The sequence below is a fragment of the Rhinoraja longicauda genome, chromosome 14, assembly GCF_053455715.1.
Source record: "Rhinoraja longicauda isolate Sanriku21f chromosome 14, sRhiLon1.1, whole genome shotgun sequence".
Taxonomy (NCBI): domain Eukaryota; kingdom Metazoa; phylum Chordata; class Chondrichthyes; order Rajiformes; family Arhynchobatidae; genus Rhinoraja; species Rhinoraja longicauda.
The window spans coordinates 16,744,462-16,762,127 of record NC_135966.1 but is presented as its reverse complement, the minus strand read 5'-3'; the positions used below and the strand labels follow the sequence as shown (position 1 = coordinate 16,762,127).

Sequence of the window (17,666 nt, the reverse complement as noted above, 5' to 3'; positions counted from 1 at the left end):
CCATCAATATTTATCCTCATTTGGTATTGCTAAATATGTGATACTAATCTCTGAAATTTGGTACCATTGAAGTCTATTTTGGAAGCAGAGTAGTAAGCACAACCAACGATATATTTCACATTTAGCAAGACTGATCAAGGAGGAACTTATGGATGGATGCATGCTGATATTGCCCTCTAACTTGGAATTGTAAATGAAATCCCTTCAACATCTGATTAGGAAAGTGTGATTACCTAGATTTTCCAAAGGCATTTAGTAGTTCTGTAGCACTGCAATATGATTAATTTAACAGCATGGGCTGTAATATACAATGTTTACTGTTGCAATTATAGTTGCCTACTTATTATTCCAGTGCATAAAATTTTATTTATGACTTTATAAAACAGTATTTTCAAGAAATTGATGGGTTCATGCACATTTTATTGAATAGTAAAAAAGTGTTTTTGAGTTTCCAGAGGACATGCTTACAATGTCAGTGTTTCAAATAACAAGTTAAATGTGAAGCCTTGGGTTCCAGATGAGAAAATTACAAGAGGAATTACAAGATCAGATTCATGAAAATCTTCAAAAAGTTTTCACGCTTTGACAAAGCAAACGATAACAAAAGGTGGAAGAAAATGGATAATATGCTTAACTTTAACTTTTAGTGAGGCACCACACTGTGCCTTAATTAATTTAACAGTTTTGATACCCATGCTCTCATGCATTGGCAACCAAACATGTTGCTTTGGACTAGTCAATGTTTCACTGAATATGCTCATTCGTGCTATCAGCCACTCCTTTACACACAAAGAAATTAAAAAATACAAATAGTTTCAACTGTCAAAGTAACTTCAATGTTTGTACACCATTTGCAATAACTCAAAAGCCTTACCAATTCTGCAGAGAGAAAGCAAGTAAGAATACAACACAGGCAGATTTTTTTTTTAAACACAGCACAAATATAGCTCCACATATTGTTAAGAAACTTAATCACATGCATAAATGCATTCTACAGATGCTGTACAAATCCTAATTCTGGCACTATAGTGGTGCACGTTAATTACTTTACAAAAAAATACCGTGCCTTTTGTAATTGTTATTACAAGCAAGTGACAAGCAAAAACCTAGTTAGTTTATGTCAGAACTTAGCAACAAAACAATACCAGTAATTTAGATTCCAGTTACAAGCAACATGATCGGATATTAGATTATCATCAAACAGACTTGATAGCATCCAAATACACAGAAGTCGGGCAGGGAATTTTATACAAAACAGAATCATTTGGTATATGGCATTTGAAATATTTTGCAACTTCAAATTTGTTTTTCTAAGACTTATATAATTCCAGAATTGTAATACTAGTAGCAAAACTTGTATTTTAAATTAAGTTATATTAATCATATAACTATATTTATGCATGAAACATTTTACTTTTAACAGTTTTGAAATGCTTGGTGCTGTTTCTCAAATGCACCGTTGGATGTATCAATGTGAAACAATTTACCCAAGTTTACAAGAGATCTTTGTAAATGTCTACCCTTGCTTTCATTAGTGAAAATAAGTAAACAACTGAACAGCCTCAGAGCACGCCTTAATAAATAACATGCGTTTAGTCTCACCTTGTCTATAAGCACTGATGGCAGTCCCTCTAAACAAGATGGCTAAGGTTTCCAGCTTTCTAACACTAATTTTCTGAGTGGAAGTTATGGGGCTTTGTGTTTTCTTTGTTATAAATTTATTCAAACTGTTTGCTTCTGAATGAGCAGTGTGCTGTTGTGGATATCAGAGGCTGGAACACCAAACAGTTGACACAGTACAACTGCAGAGATATTGAAGTCTTAAAAGCAGGTCACTGTATGTTGCTGTTGTCATCTGTCCCATTTGACTCGGACATATTCATTTTCCCGGTTGAATGAACAATGCCAGAATTGGATACTGCATCTCTTCGAGGTGGCATCCTCTCGTTGATACGGTCCAGGCCTTTTGCTTCTTGAAAACTATTAATTTTATGCTGAGGTGTAAATCCTCGGATGGCTAGAATTAGGTTATTGTTTCGGGAAAGTCAAAAAGCAGATAAAAAGAGAGAAAAAGATAATTAATTTCCAGATTCTATTATTACAATCACATATGTGTAAAAATGAAAGTCCTGCCTGATCAATACTTAGTTTCACTTTGTCGAAAATGAATTTGTGGCTGATAGTCCACAAAAGTTATCCTGATTGATATGGAGATGTTGGTTCTCTGAGACCTTTTTGCCAGATCTTCTGCTGATGTAACAGTGGATGCTCAGATGGGCCCTGTGATCAATAAAACTACAAGGAATTTGTAGTTTTATTGATTAGTGCCCTGTGATCAATAAACTGCAAGGATATATATTTTTTAATTCAGCATCAATCACTTTTTTGGGTTATTTACTATACATTTTGCTTCATTTGCATAACATTTTTGTTGCTAAATGCCATCAGCTTTTCCTGCAAACCAATCCAGCAATTCAGCATATTTAGTGCTCATGAATCTAAACGTGTAATGACATTTTACAACTATCCATAGTGAAACTATAAACAGCTGGCAACATTGACAAATATCTAGCGCAGCAGAGCAGTCATTCTTGCATACTTCTGGAACTTAAAGTTTTAGTTAGCAATTGGATGATAACTCCTACATATGAAACATGACTGAACACTTTGCCTGTCCCACAAACTTTCTGTCTCTGAAGGTGGTGTTTTCTTGTGCATGAATATTTTGGATCAATCCAAAGAAGACAATCTCCATGGGGACAGTCAAAGGTCAATGTCATAAAACATGGCAAAAAAAATTACAAGACCTTCAAAAGGAAATTGAAATAAAAAGAAAGCAAACTCTTGCAACCTGCAAGAGTTTGAGGAGCACTGCTGTTCCTCTGCACAACAAACATCACCAGTCACCAGACAACCACTTAGCCAACAGTTGTTGTTTTTGCTCTTGTGTACTGCAAACATATCTTTGGGGATGAATGCTTGGCTACCTGGACAAATTGATCAGCTGTACTTCACAGCACTCTACTGTTAAATTTAGAAGTCAACAAGAACAAACTGTGCAACTGGAGCTAAATAATAAAAAGAATCAAGACACATAAATGATGGAGCTTGTTAAAGCTGCAGTAAGTCACGGTTATGGCAGGTAGCTCACTTTCTACTTTCATAGGCGTAAATATGGCAAAGTGAAAAATTATCCACTGGTCTACTTTTTCAACGAGAGATTAATTAAACTAAAAATATAATTCCAAGTTGAAAATTCAACCAGTCAGTTCTTTCTTATTTTTTTCAACCTGTTTCTTCAAGATTAATAAACCTATTTACGCCCATGGCTGTTACCATAGAACCTGAAGGATGTTTGTGAAATAAAATAACACCACTAAAGTCTATCACGACAAATACAGGAATGCCCCATATTACCTTCATGAGGTTCAACACCCTCAATGGCCTCAATAGCCTCAACAGTAGCTGAAGAGAAGAGAAGGGTTGCATGCAAAATGAATGAGAAAATTGAGAGGGTTTTCAGTGCAGCAACAGCAACATGTTGAAAACAGGAGGCCCCACTGAGCACATTGTGGGAATGGCAATTGCATATATACTACATTAAAAATATAGCATTAATATAGTTTCAACAAAAATGGAGCCACATTCTTGTGCTTATAAAGGGATATGGACAAAATCGACGAGAACCCATTATTTATAACGGAATGGATAACCTTAGGATTAAATGGTATTATGATACAAGAATATTAAATGACCTTGAGGCAGTTCATGGGACAGAAGGATTCATAGACTATGGATATAAAATGTAAAGTTCATTTTCATCTATTGAATACATACTGTAAAACCAGACATTATTGAGATACAATAGTGCAACGTATGGAATTTAAACAGATGTAAATATTATAATTATATCGACCTGAAAACAGATATATATATTTTTTTGTGGAAATATATCTGCTTCGGTGACATATGGTAGTGCAACTCAATCTTCTTGTAGTGAGCAATATTGAAAATTAATATTTGAAAACTAAATAAATAGTAAAAATACTGGAAATTCCCCCGAGAGATAAACATAGTTATCAAAATTTTCAGTTCTCCCCATGGACTCCGCCTGACTTTTGAGTATTTCCAGCACTTTATAGTTTTATTTTAGATTTCCAGCATTTGTAGTATTCTGATTTTGTACTAAATCATAATTTTCTGTTGATTTCTATTAAGAGGTAACCATCTATTACTAATTTTGTATAATGCATAAAATCATGTACTTCCTCAAGTATACGATCTGATGTACACATTCAGTCATAGAATCATACATCATGGAAACAAGGCCCTTTGACTCACTGAGTCTATCCCAGCCATCAAGCACCCATTTGCTCTCATCCTTTTTTATTCTCCGCACATCAATTGATGTTGATCCAACTACTGCAGTTATTAGCACTGATCTACACACTTGGACAATTTACAATGACCAATAAACCTACCAACCGACATGTCTTTGGGATGTGGAAACATGAGCAACCAGGGGAAATGCAGGCAAGTTGCACAGAGAACATGCAAATTTAACACAGATAGAAACATAGAAACATAGAAAAATAGATGCAGCAGTAGGCCATTCAGACTTTCGAGCCAGCACCGCCATTCAATATGATCATGGTTGATCATCTAAAATCAGTACCCCGTTCCTGCATTTTCCTCATATCCCTTGATTCCTTTAGCCCTAAGAGCTAAATCTAACTCTCTCTTGAAAACATCCAGTGAATTGGCCTCCACTGCCTTTTGTGGCAGAGAATTCCACAGATTCACAACTCTCTGGGTGAAAAGGTTTTTCCTCATCTCAGTTCTAAATGTCCTACCCCTTATTCTTAAACTGTGACCCCTGGTTCTGGACTCACCCATCATCGGGAACATTTTTTCCTTCATCCAGCCTATCCAATCCTTTAAGAATTTTAAGTGTTTCTATAAGATCCATAGAAAGATAGAAAATAGGTGCAGGAGGAGGCCATTTGGTCTTTTGAGCCACCACCCCTAGTTTAAATTCCATTTGGAATATTTTGGAGGACCAAGATCCAAGAACCGCTATTCATTGTGATCATGGCTGAACATTTACAATCAATTACCCGTGCCCGCCTTCTCCCCATGTCCCTTGATTCCGCTAGCCCCGAGAGCTCTATCTAACTCTCAAGTCAAGTCAAGTCAATCTTATTTGTATAGCACATTTAAAAACAACCCATGTTGACCAAAGTGCTGTACATCAGTGCAGGTACTAAGAACGAACATACAATGGCACACAAACATAACAACACATACATAAACAGTTCACAGCACCCCCTCAGAGGGCCTCAAACGCGAGGGAGTAGAAATAGGTTTTGAATTCTCTTTTAAATTCATCCAAAGAATTGGTCTCCATTGCCTTCTGTGGCAGAGAATTCCACAAATTCACAACTCTGGGTGAAAACGTTTTTACTCACCTCAGTTTTAAATGGCATTCCTTTTATTCTTAGACTGTGGCCCCTGGCTCTGGACTCCCCCAACATTGGGAACATTTTTCCTGCATCTAGCTTGTCCAGTCCTTTTATAATTTTACACGTTTCTATAAGAAACGTATAAAATTATACGTTTTCTATCCCCTCTAACGTATTCTATCCCCTCTTATCCTAAATTCCAGTGAATACAAGCCCAGCCAACCCATTCTTTCATCATATGTCAGTCCCGCCATCACGGGAATTAACCTGGTGAACCTATGCTGCACTCCCTCAATAGCAATAATGTCCTTCCTCAAATTAGGAGACAAAGATTGCCCACAATACTCCAGGTGTGGTCTTACCAGGGCCCTGTACAACTGCAATCCTTGCTCCTAAACTCAAATCCTCTCGCAATGAATAGGTCAGGATTGAACATGGGTGTTGGAAAAAGTGAGGCAGCAGCTCTGTGCCAGGCTTTAATATTGTACTGTATGCAAACTGAAACTGTCCTACAAATTGTCCTACAAACACATTGCATCATTAAAAACAATAGTAATAACCGATTGTATAATTTGTTCAGAAATAGAACTCATCACTATATCTTGACACTACATTGTGAGATAAGCTGTGCTTAAAACAGAGATGTCAGTTCTTTTCAGTAAAGTCTGAAGCAGATTTCCCTTTTCCTATTCAGTTAATCCCATCACTATTTGGTTGTTATAATCAATTGTTGGCGGTATGGGTCAAAGGTAAAAATTTGTTCAATAGAACTCTTGATTTGGAATTAAACAACATTATCATTGTGAAATAAAATATCCAGTCATATGTATTCCAGACATGGAAATCTTAATGATAGTAAATACTATTGTTGGTTGACCTTATTGTTGGTGGGTCAATAATTTGTACAACTCCTAAAATATTTTGAGCAGTATCTTTGTTTGAAAGTTTCTACATTGTCATAACTTAGAGCATTTGTTCCATACCTTGTGCTATTTTATCTCATCACTTCACTGCTCTAGCTGTTTACAAATGACATAACCTTTACCATTTTCATTTTTATTTCTAATAACCCAATTCATGCTATGTGTTCAAAAACATTAAAGCTTTTAATAAATATTTTCAACTTTAGAAACTTGTCTTTCAATGAACATGAGGCAGCTGATTTGTTTGGTTAGTGAAAGTGCAGTGATATCAATTATTTCACAAATAAATACGAATAGAACGTTTCTCTTCAAGTCAAGTCAAGTCAAGTCAACTCTTCATCATATCGACTGTGAATACAACTAGAATTTACCAAACAATAGAATAATTCATCATTAAAATTGATTTTTTACCCGTGCTCTGAGGAAATCGAGACCGACTATGGTAAAACATATTATGCTGCACATACATTGTATTTTGTTTACCAAATTCATCACTATTCATCTCCATTAGTGCAACTAATATTTTGCAACTAATTATTTAGAAACTCTGCACCAAAAGTTATTTGTGCTATCAATAATTCTGCCTGGAAGCATTTACTGCATGAATATAATTTTGCTACAAAAGATCAATAGTGCACAAATCTTGTTAAAAAATGCGAATCTGGCAGGAAATTAGTTTATGCCTGCCTTATGTAAGAATTATAACATTTCCAGTAGAGCAGTACACAATTGTGGAGTGTCTAGGACCAGAGGTCATAGCCTCAGAATTAAAGGATGTTCCTTTAGGAAGGAGATGAGGAGGAATTTCTTTAGTCAGTCGGTGGTGAATCTGTGGAATTCATTGCCACAGGAGGCTGTGGAGGCCACGTCAATGGATATTTTTATTGCAGAGAAGATAGATTCTTGATTAGTACGTGTGTCAGGGGTTATGGGAAGAAGGCAGGAGAATGGGGTTAGGAGGGATAGATCAGCGGAGTAGACTTGATGGGCCGAATAGCCTAATTCTGCTCATATCAGTTATAAACTTATCAACTTACTCTCAATATTGGCAAATTGAAAATAATGATATACTGATAACTTTGGGCTGAAAGGCCTGTTCCAGTAATGTACTAGTCAAGTAGACTGTGTGCTTCACTTTTTAAACAAATAATTCTCAGTGTTCCCAGCATTATGTTTCCTTGAACAGCTGTGAGTCAGTACAAGGCTGTCATTTTCTGCAGTTTATGTCACTGACTTTCCAATTTCAGGCGAGGATCCAAGAGCAGCCTGCAGCATCATTTCAGTGAAGGAATTTATCATTGATGCACTGTTGCCATCTAATGGTCAGAGAGGGTGCAACCTTTTCGGGCATGAATATTATTACAATGGGGAAACAAAAATTCTGATAATATAGAAGATTCTGAATGGTTATCTAGATAGACAAGTTACGGTAACAAATGTTCCAAAGGTTATTAGGTCATAAGGGATAGAAGCAGAATTAGGTCAGTCGGCCCATCAAGTCTACTCTGCCATTCAATCATGTTTGCTCTATCTCTCCCTCATAACCCCACTCTCCAGCCTTCTCCCCATAACCTCTGACCTGCATCTAGTCAACCATTGGCTACCTACCAATCAAGAATCTATTTTTCTCTACCGTAAAAATATCCACTGACTTGGCCTCCGCAACCATCTGTGGCAAAGAATTCCACAGATTCATCACCCTCTGACTAAAGAAATTTCTCCTCATCTCCTTCCTAAAAGAACGTCCTTTAATTCTGAGGCTATGACCTCTAGTCCTAGACTCTCTCATTAGTGGAAACATCCTCTCCACATCCACTCTATCCAAGCCTTTCATTATTCTGTATGTTCCAATGAAGTCCCCCTCATTCTTCTAAACTCCAGCGAGTACAGGCCCAGTGCCGACAAACGCTCATCAAAGGGAGGGGTAACAGAAAAAAAAAAGAAACAATTGAAAGAAATAGAAAGAGGGAGAATATCAGTTGAAACAAAATAAGCTTAATAGCACGAGGAAGAAAGCTTAATATCAATAAAAATAATGGTGACATGCATAATCCAATTTGTAAAGATCTGTGCAATGAAGCATTGTAATTAACAAACATGCTTTAAATAATTTCTGATACAGGCAATATTGGCTGGATTAAAACACATTTGTTTATCAGACTATCATTCTCTTACGCTGCCGCAAAAGAATATTCACAAGGTTCACAAGGACAAAACTTTCTTTATCCAGTAACATATTCCATTTCTTTATTCAGCACAAAAAGATTGAAATTGAATTTAGTTATACACCACTAGTTTTTCTTCAATACAGAGCATTTTTTCATGACAGATGTGGTAAGCTGGTGAACTGGTTATGGATCACAAGTCAGCCAGGAGCTTTCAATGGTGTCACTTCTAAGGTGATACTGGGTCTATTGGATTCGCTAGTATTTAAAAAAATTAACATTAAAGTGGTCTAAATTGTATAAAAGAATTTAAACGGTGTATGTTCTCATAACTTTAATATTAAACTCTGGTTCTGCCTACGCCTCTTCTAGTGGTGTGCAAATAAGAGTGGAACTTCAACCTACAAATGTCAATGATTGAATATATATATATATATATATATGCGTGTGTGTGTGTGTGTGTGTGTGTGTGTGTGTGTGTGTGTGTGAGTGTGTGTGAGAGAGAGTGTGTGTGTGTATGTATGTATGTACACACACACACACACACACATATATATATATACATATGTATATATATATATATATGTGTGTGAGTGTGTGTGTGTATACACCCACACTATACTATACATATTATGTATACATAAAATCGGTGTTTCTTAGACCTTGGAACCTATAGATAAAATATACTGAAATTAATGGAGAAATAAATTAATCTTTAGCATAGTACCAGGATATTAATATCTATTAGAACTTTAATGAAGCTAGATAGCATGGTTTTCATATTGATAAATGCTTGAAGGAATTAAATATTTTTACTGGAACAAAATTATATCATGAAACAATGCGTTTTTATGTTTCAAATTGAAGTGATAATGCTTCGCTTGGTTGTGGCATCAAACTTTACAAGATTGCAGCATCTGCAGTTTTTGTGTCTCCATTTTACAATTGTTTTTATGTATTAGGTCAGTATGATTTTAAGCATTGTGATGGCCAGCTTTCTGCAGAAGTGAACGACTAATCCTATATCCATCAATTATTTTTATTAGGTGGCACCGTGCCCAGTAGACCTGCTGCCTCACAGTGCTAGAGACCAGAGTTTGATCCTGACCACGGGTGCTGTCTGTGTGGAGTTTGTAGGTTCTTCCTGTGACCGCATGGATTTTCACCGAGAGCATCGGTTTCCTTCCACTTTCCAACGACGTGCAGGTTTGTAGGTTAATTGGCCTCTGTATATTGCCCAATGTGTGTCGGATGATAAAGTGGGATAACATGGAACTAGTGTGAACGGGTGATCGATGATTGGCGTGGCCTATGGTGATCCAAAGAACCTGTTTCCATGCTGTAAACCAAGCTAAACTATGTTACTGAAGTGAAAATAGAAATGAAACAATTATCAAATTTCAAGTAACCATGAATCACATTTATTCTTTTCAGATTATCTAGTTTTGATTTCATTATGAGTAAATTGTAATAATTGCATTGATATGCATTCTTATAATACCAATTATTTAAAGTGAGAGACCATAATTATGTGAGCTCTGAGTAGCAGTGATAACATTTTATTTAGATGGTGCATTTTTTATTCTAACATTGCCCAGAATCCTTGCAAACTTTGGGGTGCAACAAAATTAGGTTAATATTGTTATGACTAAAACATTCGGGTAAAGAACGTATTTACAGTTGTGATGGTTTACATTTTCTTTGCAGGAAACTGCATCTGAACTTTAGTAAAGACCAATTAACTATCATGTTTATACATCTTACTACTATCACAAAAAGTTCTACAAACAAAAACTGGAAAAAATTAAATTGCTGCTTTAATTCAGTTTAGGAAATAAATCACTGGCTGTTTCCACCTGACTGAACACAATAATAGTTAATTAGATTGGATATTACAAAGCATATTGAATTTGTGGGATATTGATATATTACAACATTTAATCTTTTCTAAGGAACATAATTATCGCTGGATAGATTTAAAAATTCTATTTCTATTTCCTCATTTGGCTAGAAGTAAGCAAAGATGGCAGAACACAAGTTCTCGCTTTTGAAATTATATTGGGAAAGATTACATTTTAGAGCTGGATTTTTAATTCTGAATACCAGCTCAAATCCACAAATTTTAATATTTTGCTGAAGAATAATGTAGAAAGGATTAAAAAGCTCAGTTAATTTCTCTTTTGTATGGCACTACTTGTGACTTTACAAATTGAATATATACATTTTTGAAAGATTAAAATTGAGCACTGCATCTCTGTTGGTCTATATACCATAGCCGGGCCAAGATATCTACTCAAATCGTACAAATGATATCAAATGATATTTTTTTCATCACTGTGTTCTAGTAATGTCACAAGACAAGGAGGACTGTTGTGCGTAAATTACATCGAAGGCCAAGGACTAGATAAATAACATAATTGGCATTGGAGGAATATTGGCTTTTGGTAATAAATGTTATGATCTTGTACTTTGATCAAAAATGACAATGGTCTCGTGTTTTAATTCTTATACAAAAAGCCATATTTAAAGATGTTTGACAATATATAACATAATTACAATTGTTAAATCATTGTCTTCTTAGATGAAAAAAAGGCCTTGAATATAATTTATACACAACATTCAAAGAGGTCTGTAGAATAATAAGTACAACAGTTTAACATCATTCATAAATTACTGTCAACAGCTTCAACCAAAACAAAATGTAATGGGATAAAACACATCCTTAGGCGCTATTCTGATAAATAAAAGCACTTCAAATTTATTATCATGACCTAATGTATAAATTTGGAAATGAAAATATTGTTTGTTAAGGGAAGCATCCAAAGTTTTAAGTCAGTCATTCAACACCTTTTCATCACATTTTGGTCATGTGATGAAACATGGGATATATTACCAAGTTAAAGGTGTTATAAAATGTTTGTTGTTACTTAATGATGATGACAATGATGATGTTGGCAGGGAAGAAATTTCACTCAAGTGATAACCCAGGAATTCATCTGAAAATGTGATTTTTTCTTAAAAATTATGTTCAGAGAAATCAAGAGGAAAGAAAGCCTCGGAAGGAAAGGAAATAATTGGCAGATATGCTCCAAGAATGACTGAATTTGTGAGGGCAACTAATTGAGAGTAGACCTACAACTTTGGACAACAGAGGAGACACAATGAAGGAGCATGGTTCTGATATTGACAAAGGCTTGAAGGATTTGAATTTTGTTACGAGAATAAAAGTGCATCATAAATCAATATGTTTTCATGTTCCAGATAGAAGTAATAATGAGTAGCTTGGCTGTGACATCAAACATCCCACTAGTTTGGACAACAGTGGCGATCCAATGATGAGGGCAGAATATTCCTGTATCTATAAGTAAGATATGTGAGATATGGCTGATTATAAATGAGTGAGGGTCAAGGAGTGAAGTACGAGTAATATAAGTGAGTTGGTATGAGGCCAGTGAGTGAGGGATTAACAGGTTAATGAATCAGCTAAAGGTTTGAACATAGATGGGGACTAGTAGAAATGGAAATCAAAAGACTGATAACAACCAAAGCAGCTGGATGGAAGGGGGGAGCAGCTGGATGGAAGGTGGGGGGGGAGTCTTAGTTTTGTGGGAAACTAGGAACATCACATGGTCGATACTGAAGACATGTCAGAAGATGGGAACAGTGCTTGTTAAGTCTGGGTGCGTAGTGGGTGCCGTTGTTGAAGTTGTCTAAAGTATGTCTTGCATGGATAGGATAGGTTTGGAGGGATATGTACCAAATGCTGGCAGGTGGGACTAGTGTAGCTGGGACATGTTTGCTGGTGTGGGCAAGTTGGGCTGAAGGGCCTGTTTTCACACTGTATCACTCTATGACTCTACGACATTAATATGGTGATGGACAACTAAGTTATGTACCTAACGTGTCCAGGCCTGTGCCTCTGTAGCTAGAGCAGAGCCTTTTATTAGTGGCCGCACACTGTGACACAATGTACCAGCTCCTCTAAAAAGTTAAAAATTAGATTGATATACAGCAGCCTATAATATTGTATAAATTGTTCTATATGTACCGGCACCTTTTTGTGTACAAAAAATAGCACTGATCTTGAGCAATTCACTGGATGAATTTAAAAGAGCGTTAAATAGAGCTCTAGGGGCTAGTGGAATCAAGGGATATGGGGGGAAGGCAGGCACGGGTTACCGATTGTAGATGATCAGCCATGATCACAATGAATGGCGGTGCTGGCTCGAAGGGCCAAATGGCCTCCTCCTGCACCTATTTTCTATGTTTCTATGTTTCTAAATAAATATATGCTCCATTTTTGGTCCAACCCGTGCAAGTAACCAACAAGCATAATTTTAAGAGAGAATTCTTTGATTTGGTTTTCTCTGAAACATCTCTTTAAAATTCTAATTTATGTTTGCATTGGTCTACTGAGTGTACTCTTCTAACCCTCCATTCCTGAAACTTGAATGAATAAATTTGCCCAAAGCACTGTCTGCTAAACCATCTCAGACATGAAGATCATTTGACAGACATAAGACATTTAATTGATGCCAAAGCTTGCAAGCAAATTCTGAACATCATAGTTTCTGCTGGCACGTCCAAAAAAACAAATGGAATACAGCGTTAATTATCATTTCAACTTGTCACTGTTAAAAAATGGATGGGTGAGGACAGAATACTCCTGTATCTAACTACAAGAACATTTACCTATGTGTTATGAAGCAGTAAGTTACCTGAGTTATGAAGCAGTAAGTTAACGATCATGACATTAAATTATTGCTTCTTCATTGTTTGAGGTGTGATGACAACAAAATGAGTGGAAATTCATTGATATTCTATAATTCAGCACTGATTTTGAGGTGACCCAGTCATAATTAATGAAATGATTAATAACATTTAAATTAATGAAGAGACATGTTACATTTTAGAAATAAATGGCTTCCATGCACTGATTATGTCCACAACTTCTTCAATGTTAATTCTGAAATTATTGGTGTTGGCATAGTATTGGCACGTGTACCAAGATACCATTCAAAAACTTTGTTTCAATTAACTGTGTTAATTAGAGCAGCTGTTAATAAAGAACTAACAGAAGGTCACAGACATAAAACATTAATTCTGCTGCTAAGTTAGCAACAGCTGTCTGACATACTGAATATTTCTCACAAGTTTGTCGATATTTTAGCTTATGCCACATTCTCTAGTGCTTAAGATCCACTTTAAGTCTAAATCAAACAAGCAGCCAATAAGTGAAATTCCAGTAAGAGAAAATTCTTTGAAGTAACATTCATGGATTTTAAAGAGTTCTTTCCTATTCTCGAAGTAACTGTATTAGGCTCAAGACATTTGTCACCATCTTCCATTCCTGAAATCTGATCTAATAATCATGACCTGTACACAACATGCTAAACTATCTGATAGTATATTTAACAGGCACAAAGATTAGTGTTGCAAATCCTGCAACTAAGTTCTGTTCCCTGAGGTTCCTACCACTGTAAGCACATTGGGTCAAATCTTTACTGGACTATACCTGGACTATACCTGGACTATCTCTGACATCTCCCTCCCGTTTCTGGACCTCACCATCTCCATCACAGGAGAAAAATTAGTGACGGACATTTATTACAAGCCCACCGACTCGCACAGCTATCTGGACTACACTTCTTCCCACCCGGTCCCCTGCAAAAAGTCTATCCCCTACTCCCAATTCCTCCGTCTACGCCGCATCTGTGCCCGGGATGAGGTGTTTCAGACTAGGGCTTCCGAGATGTCCTCGTTTTTCAGAAAACGGGGCTTCCCCTCCTCCATTATAGATGAGGCTCTCACTAGGGTCTCTTCTACATCCCGCAGCTCCGCTCTTGCTCCCCATCCCCCCACTCGCAACAAGGACAGGATCCCCCTCGTTCTCACCTTCCACCCCACCAGCCAGCGGATCCAACATATCATCCACCAACATTTCCGTCACCTACAACAGGACCCCACCACTGGCCATATCTTCCCATCCCCTCCCCTCTCTGCATTCCGCAGAGACCGTTCCCTCCGCAACTCCCTGGTCCACTCGTCCCTTCCTACCCAAACCACCCTAACCCCGGGCACTTTCCCTTGCAACCGCACGAGATGCAACACCTGTCCCTTTACCTCCCACCTCAACTCCATCAAAGGACCCAAACATTCTTTCCAGGTGAGACAGAGGTTCACCTGCACCTCCTCCAACCTCATCTATTGCATCCGCTGCTCTAGATGTCAACTCATCTATATCGGCGAAACCAAGCGCAGGCTCGGCGATCGCTTCGCTGAACACCTGCGCTCGGTCCGCATTAACGCCACTGATCTCCCGGTGGCCCAGCACTTCAACTCCCCCTCCCATTCCCAGTCTGACCTCTCTGTCATGGGCCTCCTCCAGTGCCATAGTGAGGCCCGCCGGAAATTGGAGGAGCAGCACCTCATATTTCGCCTGGGCAGTTTGCGGCCCGGTGGTATGAACGTTGACTTCTCCAACTTCAGATAGCTCCTCTGTCCCTCCCTTCCCCTCCTCCTTCCCAGATCTCCCTCTATCTTCCTGTCTCCACCTATATCCTTCCTTTGTCCCACCCCCGACATCAGTCTGAAGAAGGGTCTCGACCCGAAACGTCACCCATTCCTTCTCTCCCGAGATGCTGCCTGACCTGCTGAGTTACTCCAGCATTTTGTGAATAAACCACTGCCCAGAATCTCTGTCCACAGACCTGCCCTTTCTTAGGGTTATCTATATCTCTGGCTCAGTGAATCCCAGACTCCAATGATATGGCTGAAGAAGAGGCAGTCTTTAATGGCACATTAATGAAGCCTGCCCTTAAATGTCGCTGAAAGCTTTGACTTCCATCACTTGGGACAGGGTTTTGTCAGCATTCAAAGCTATTGCAGTCACTTATTAATTTTAGTAACTATTAAAGTCAAAGTAAATAAAATAAGTTAAAGATTCTTTAAAAATCAATAATGTCCAAAAAATATCTATACAAAGCATACAAAATAAAATGTTAACCAACCATGGTTATAAAAAGCTACTAGCCTTCCTTCCTGCAGTCCTGTTATTCGCACAAAAAATCAATAGGATACCACTGACAGAATGAGTGTTTTCAGCAAGCTCAGGGTTTACATGTTTTAAAACATATTGGCGGAAGCTCTGGCTTTGCCTCCATGTAAACGGTGAATCCCAGCAGTTTAGAACTGGAAACATTTACCAGCAAGACACGATTCACTGTTTTCTACGTGCTTTCACTGCACCTTGTAAATTAATTGCCACGATGTAATTTGGGGAAAAAATACTACCGTTAAAAAATTATATAATTTTCTTAAACATTTCATAAAGCAGACAGGATGAAACTATGTTAACATATAGTATTAATTTAATATGATACATTCTAAGCTATTCTATATAATATAGAAGTCTGAAATTGCCATTTCATCTAATTTTATTAATTTAAAAGTATGTACCTGATGAACAGATTTCTGAATCTGTGGCAAAGTCAGTTCCCCTTTAAAATAATTCTATCTCTAAGCCCAGTGTGTGAAACAGTTTCTTCCTGGCAGTCTGCCTAAGTCACAATACATTTACATAAATGCACAGCAGAAATCAACGGAAAACAACAAATATTTATTCCGCAGTCTGAAATTGTTCTGAGTCAAGAGCAACAAGTGGCTGTGCATTTCACAGCAGGTCAGCAACTATGTAAAAACTGCGAAACAAAATTCATTCTCCAGTGTAGTTATGCAAATTTTTATAACATGAATCTCACACAGATATTGAAATTTTTCACAAAGCAGTATAACCCTCACAGATTTTACATTTCCTAGATCAAACGATGGGTTACTGTAAAATTCAATCCTTGGCGATATATGGAGATTTGAATACACAGTAAATGTGATGGAAGCACTACAAAGAAAAGGGATATGGAATCTCCATCTTGCCTTTTGCTCTGATGATTGCACAATAACTATTTGTTAGATTATAGGATTTTAGATTTATTTGGGTGAAGTTCAACTAAATATACATTGTACAATGTCAGCTTGTCTGCATATGATAAAGACTAGCTTAAACAATAGTAATGTTAGTTTAGGAAGAAGAACTATTCATGTTTTTTAGCTTGCTACAAAACTAAAATATAATTACCTTCTTTTATGTCAAGTGTAGACTTCTATGCATAATAAATTACAGTGTTTAGCACTTCAAACCTACAGTTCAGAGAAGAAAGTCATTATTTTAAATTGTTTGATAAATCTTCACATCCCCAGCAAAATTTTCTTTTAAACGATCATCTTTCCTGCCTTTTAGAATCTATTTTCAGACCTACATGCAGTTCAAGAACTCAAAATGATGATTAACAGTAATTTTACAAACTTATTTTGAAGTAAAAACATTCGATCTATTGTGCAAATGTTTCATATTTTGTCATGAGACCAATTTGAAAGGAGACAATTTCAGTAAATGCTTTGTTGCCTGGTTGGTTGCATTAGTGAGAGTTTTTTTTATGGAGATGAGATGTATTTGTGAATAGCTATTTAGCACTGGAGGAGATTCTTGTCATGGTCATCCAGTAAAGAGTCTCACCACAGGGTTTGCTGCTATTTAGAACTACCAGTGACTTTAACCGTAGAAGCACGGGTGTTATGTTATTGGGCCAGTAATTCAGAGGTATGAACTAATGGTCCAGAGATGCGAGTTCATTTCCTGCTGTTGAGGATTTAAAATTCAGTGTCTTAATATGAAGAAATCCACCTTCCTTATTTGGTCTGACTTGCACCTGACTCCAAACCCACATCAAGTTGATTGATTCTGAACTGATCTCAGTAATGATCTTTATTCACAAAATGCTGGAGTAACTCAGCAGGTCAAGCAGCATCTCAGGAGAGAAGGAATGGGTGACGTTTCGAGTCGAGACCCTTCTTCAGACTGATGTCAGGGGGGCGGGACAAAGAAGGGTATAGGTGGAGACAGGAAGATAGAGGGAGATCTGGGAAGGGGGAGGGGAAGAGAGGGACAGAGGAACTATCTAAAGTTGGAGAAGATCTAACAAAATACATAATTCAAGTGAAATTAGGGATGGTTAAGAAATATTGATCCTGCTCGAGAAGCTCATCAAGTCATGCTCATA

The 17,666-nt window shown here is 37.2% G+C and overlaps 1 protein-coding gene across 3 annotated transcripts in view; it reads right to left on the bottom strand.

Annotated features, from left to right (window-relative positions):
- Window positions 1-399: 399 nt before the first annotated feature.
- ppp3ca (protein phosphatase 3, catalytic subunit, alpha isozyme) overlaps window positions 400-17,666 on the bottom strand; it is a 291,143-nt gene continuing 273,876 nt past the window's right edge. For 2 of the 3 annotated variants that reach the window (XM_078411513.1, XM_078411516.1), the window contains 2 exons: window positions 3,418-3,465; window positions 400-2,017 (listed from right to left, as the gene is read on the bottom strand). In XM_078411513.1, the coding sequence (XP_078267639.1) occupies window positions 1,833-2,017; window positions 3,418-3,465 (233 nt within the window). In that variant the 3' untranslated portion in view covers window positions 400-1,832. The remainder of the gene's footprint in view (window positions 2,018-3,417; window positions 3,466-17,666) is intronic. The other variant, XM_078411515.1, reaches the window with a different exon arrangement.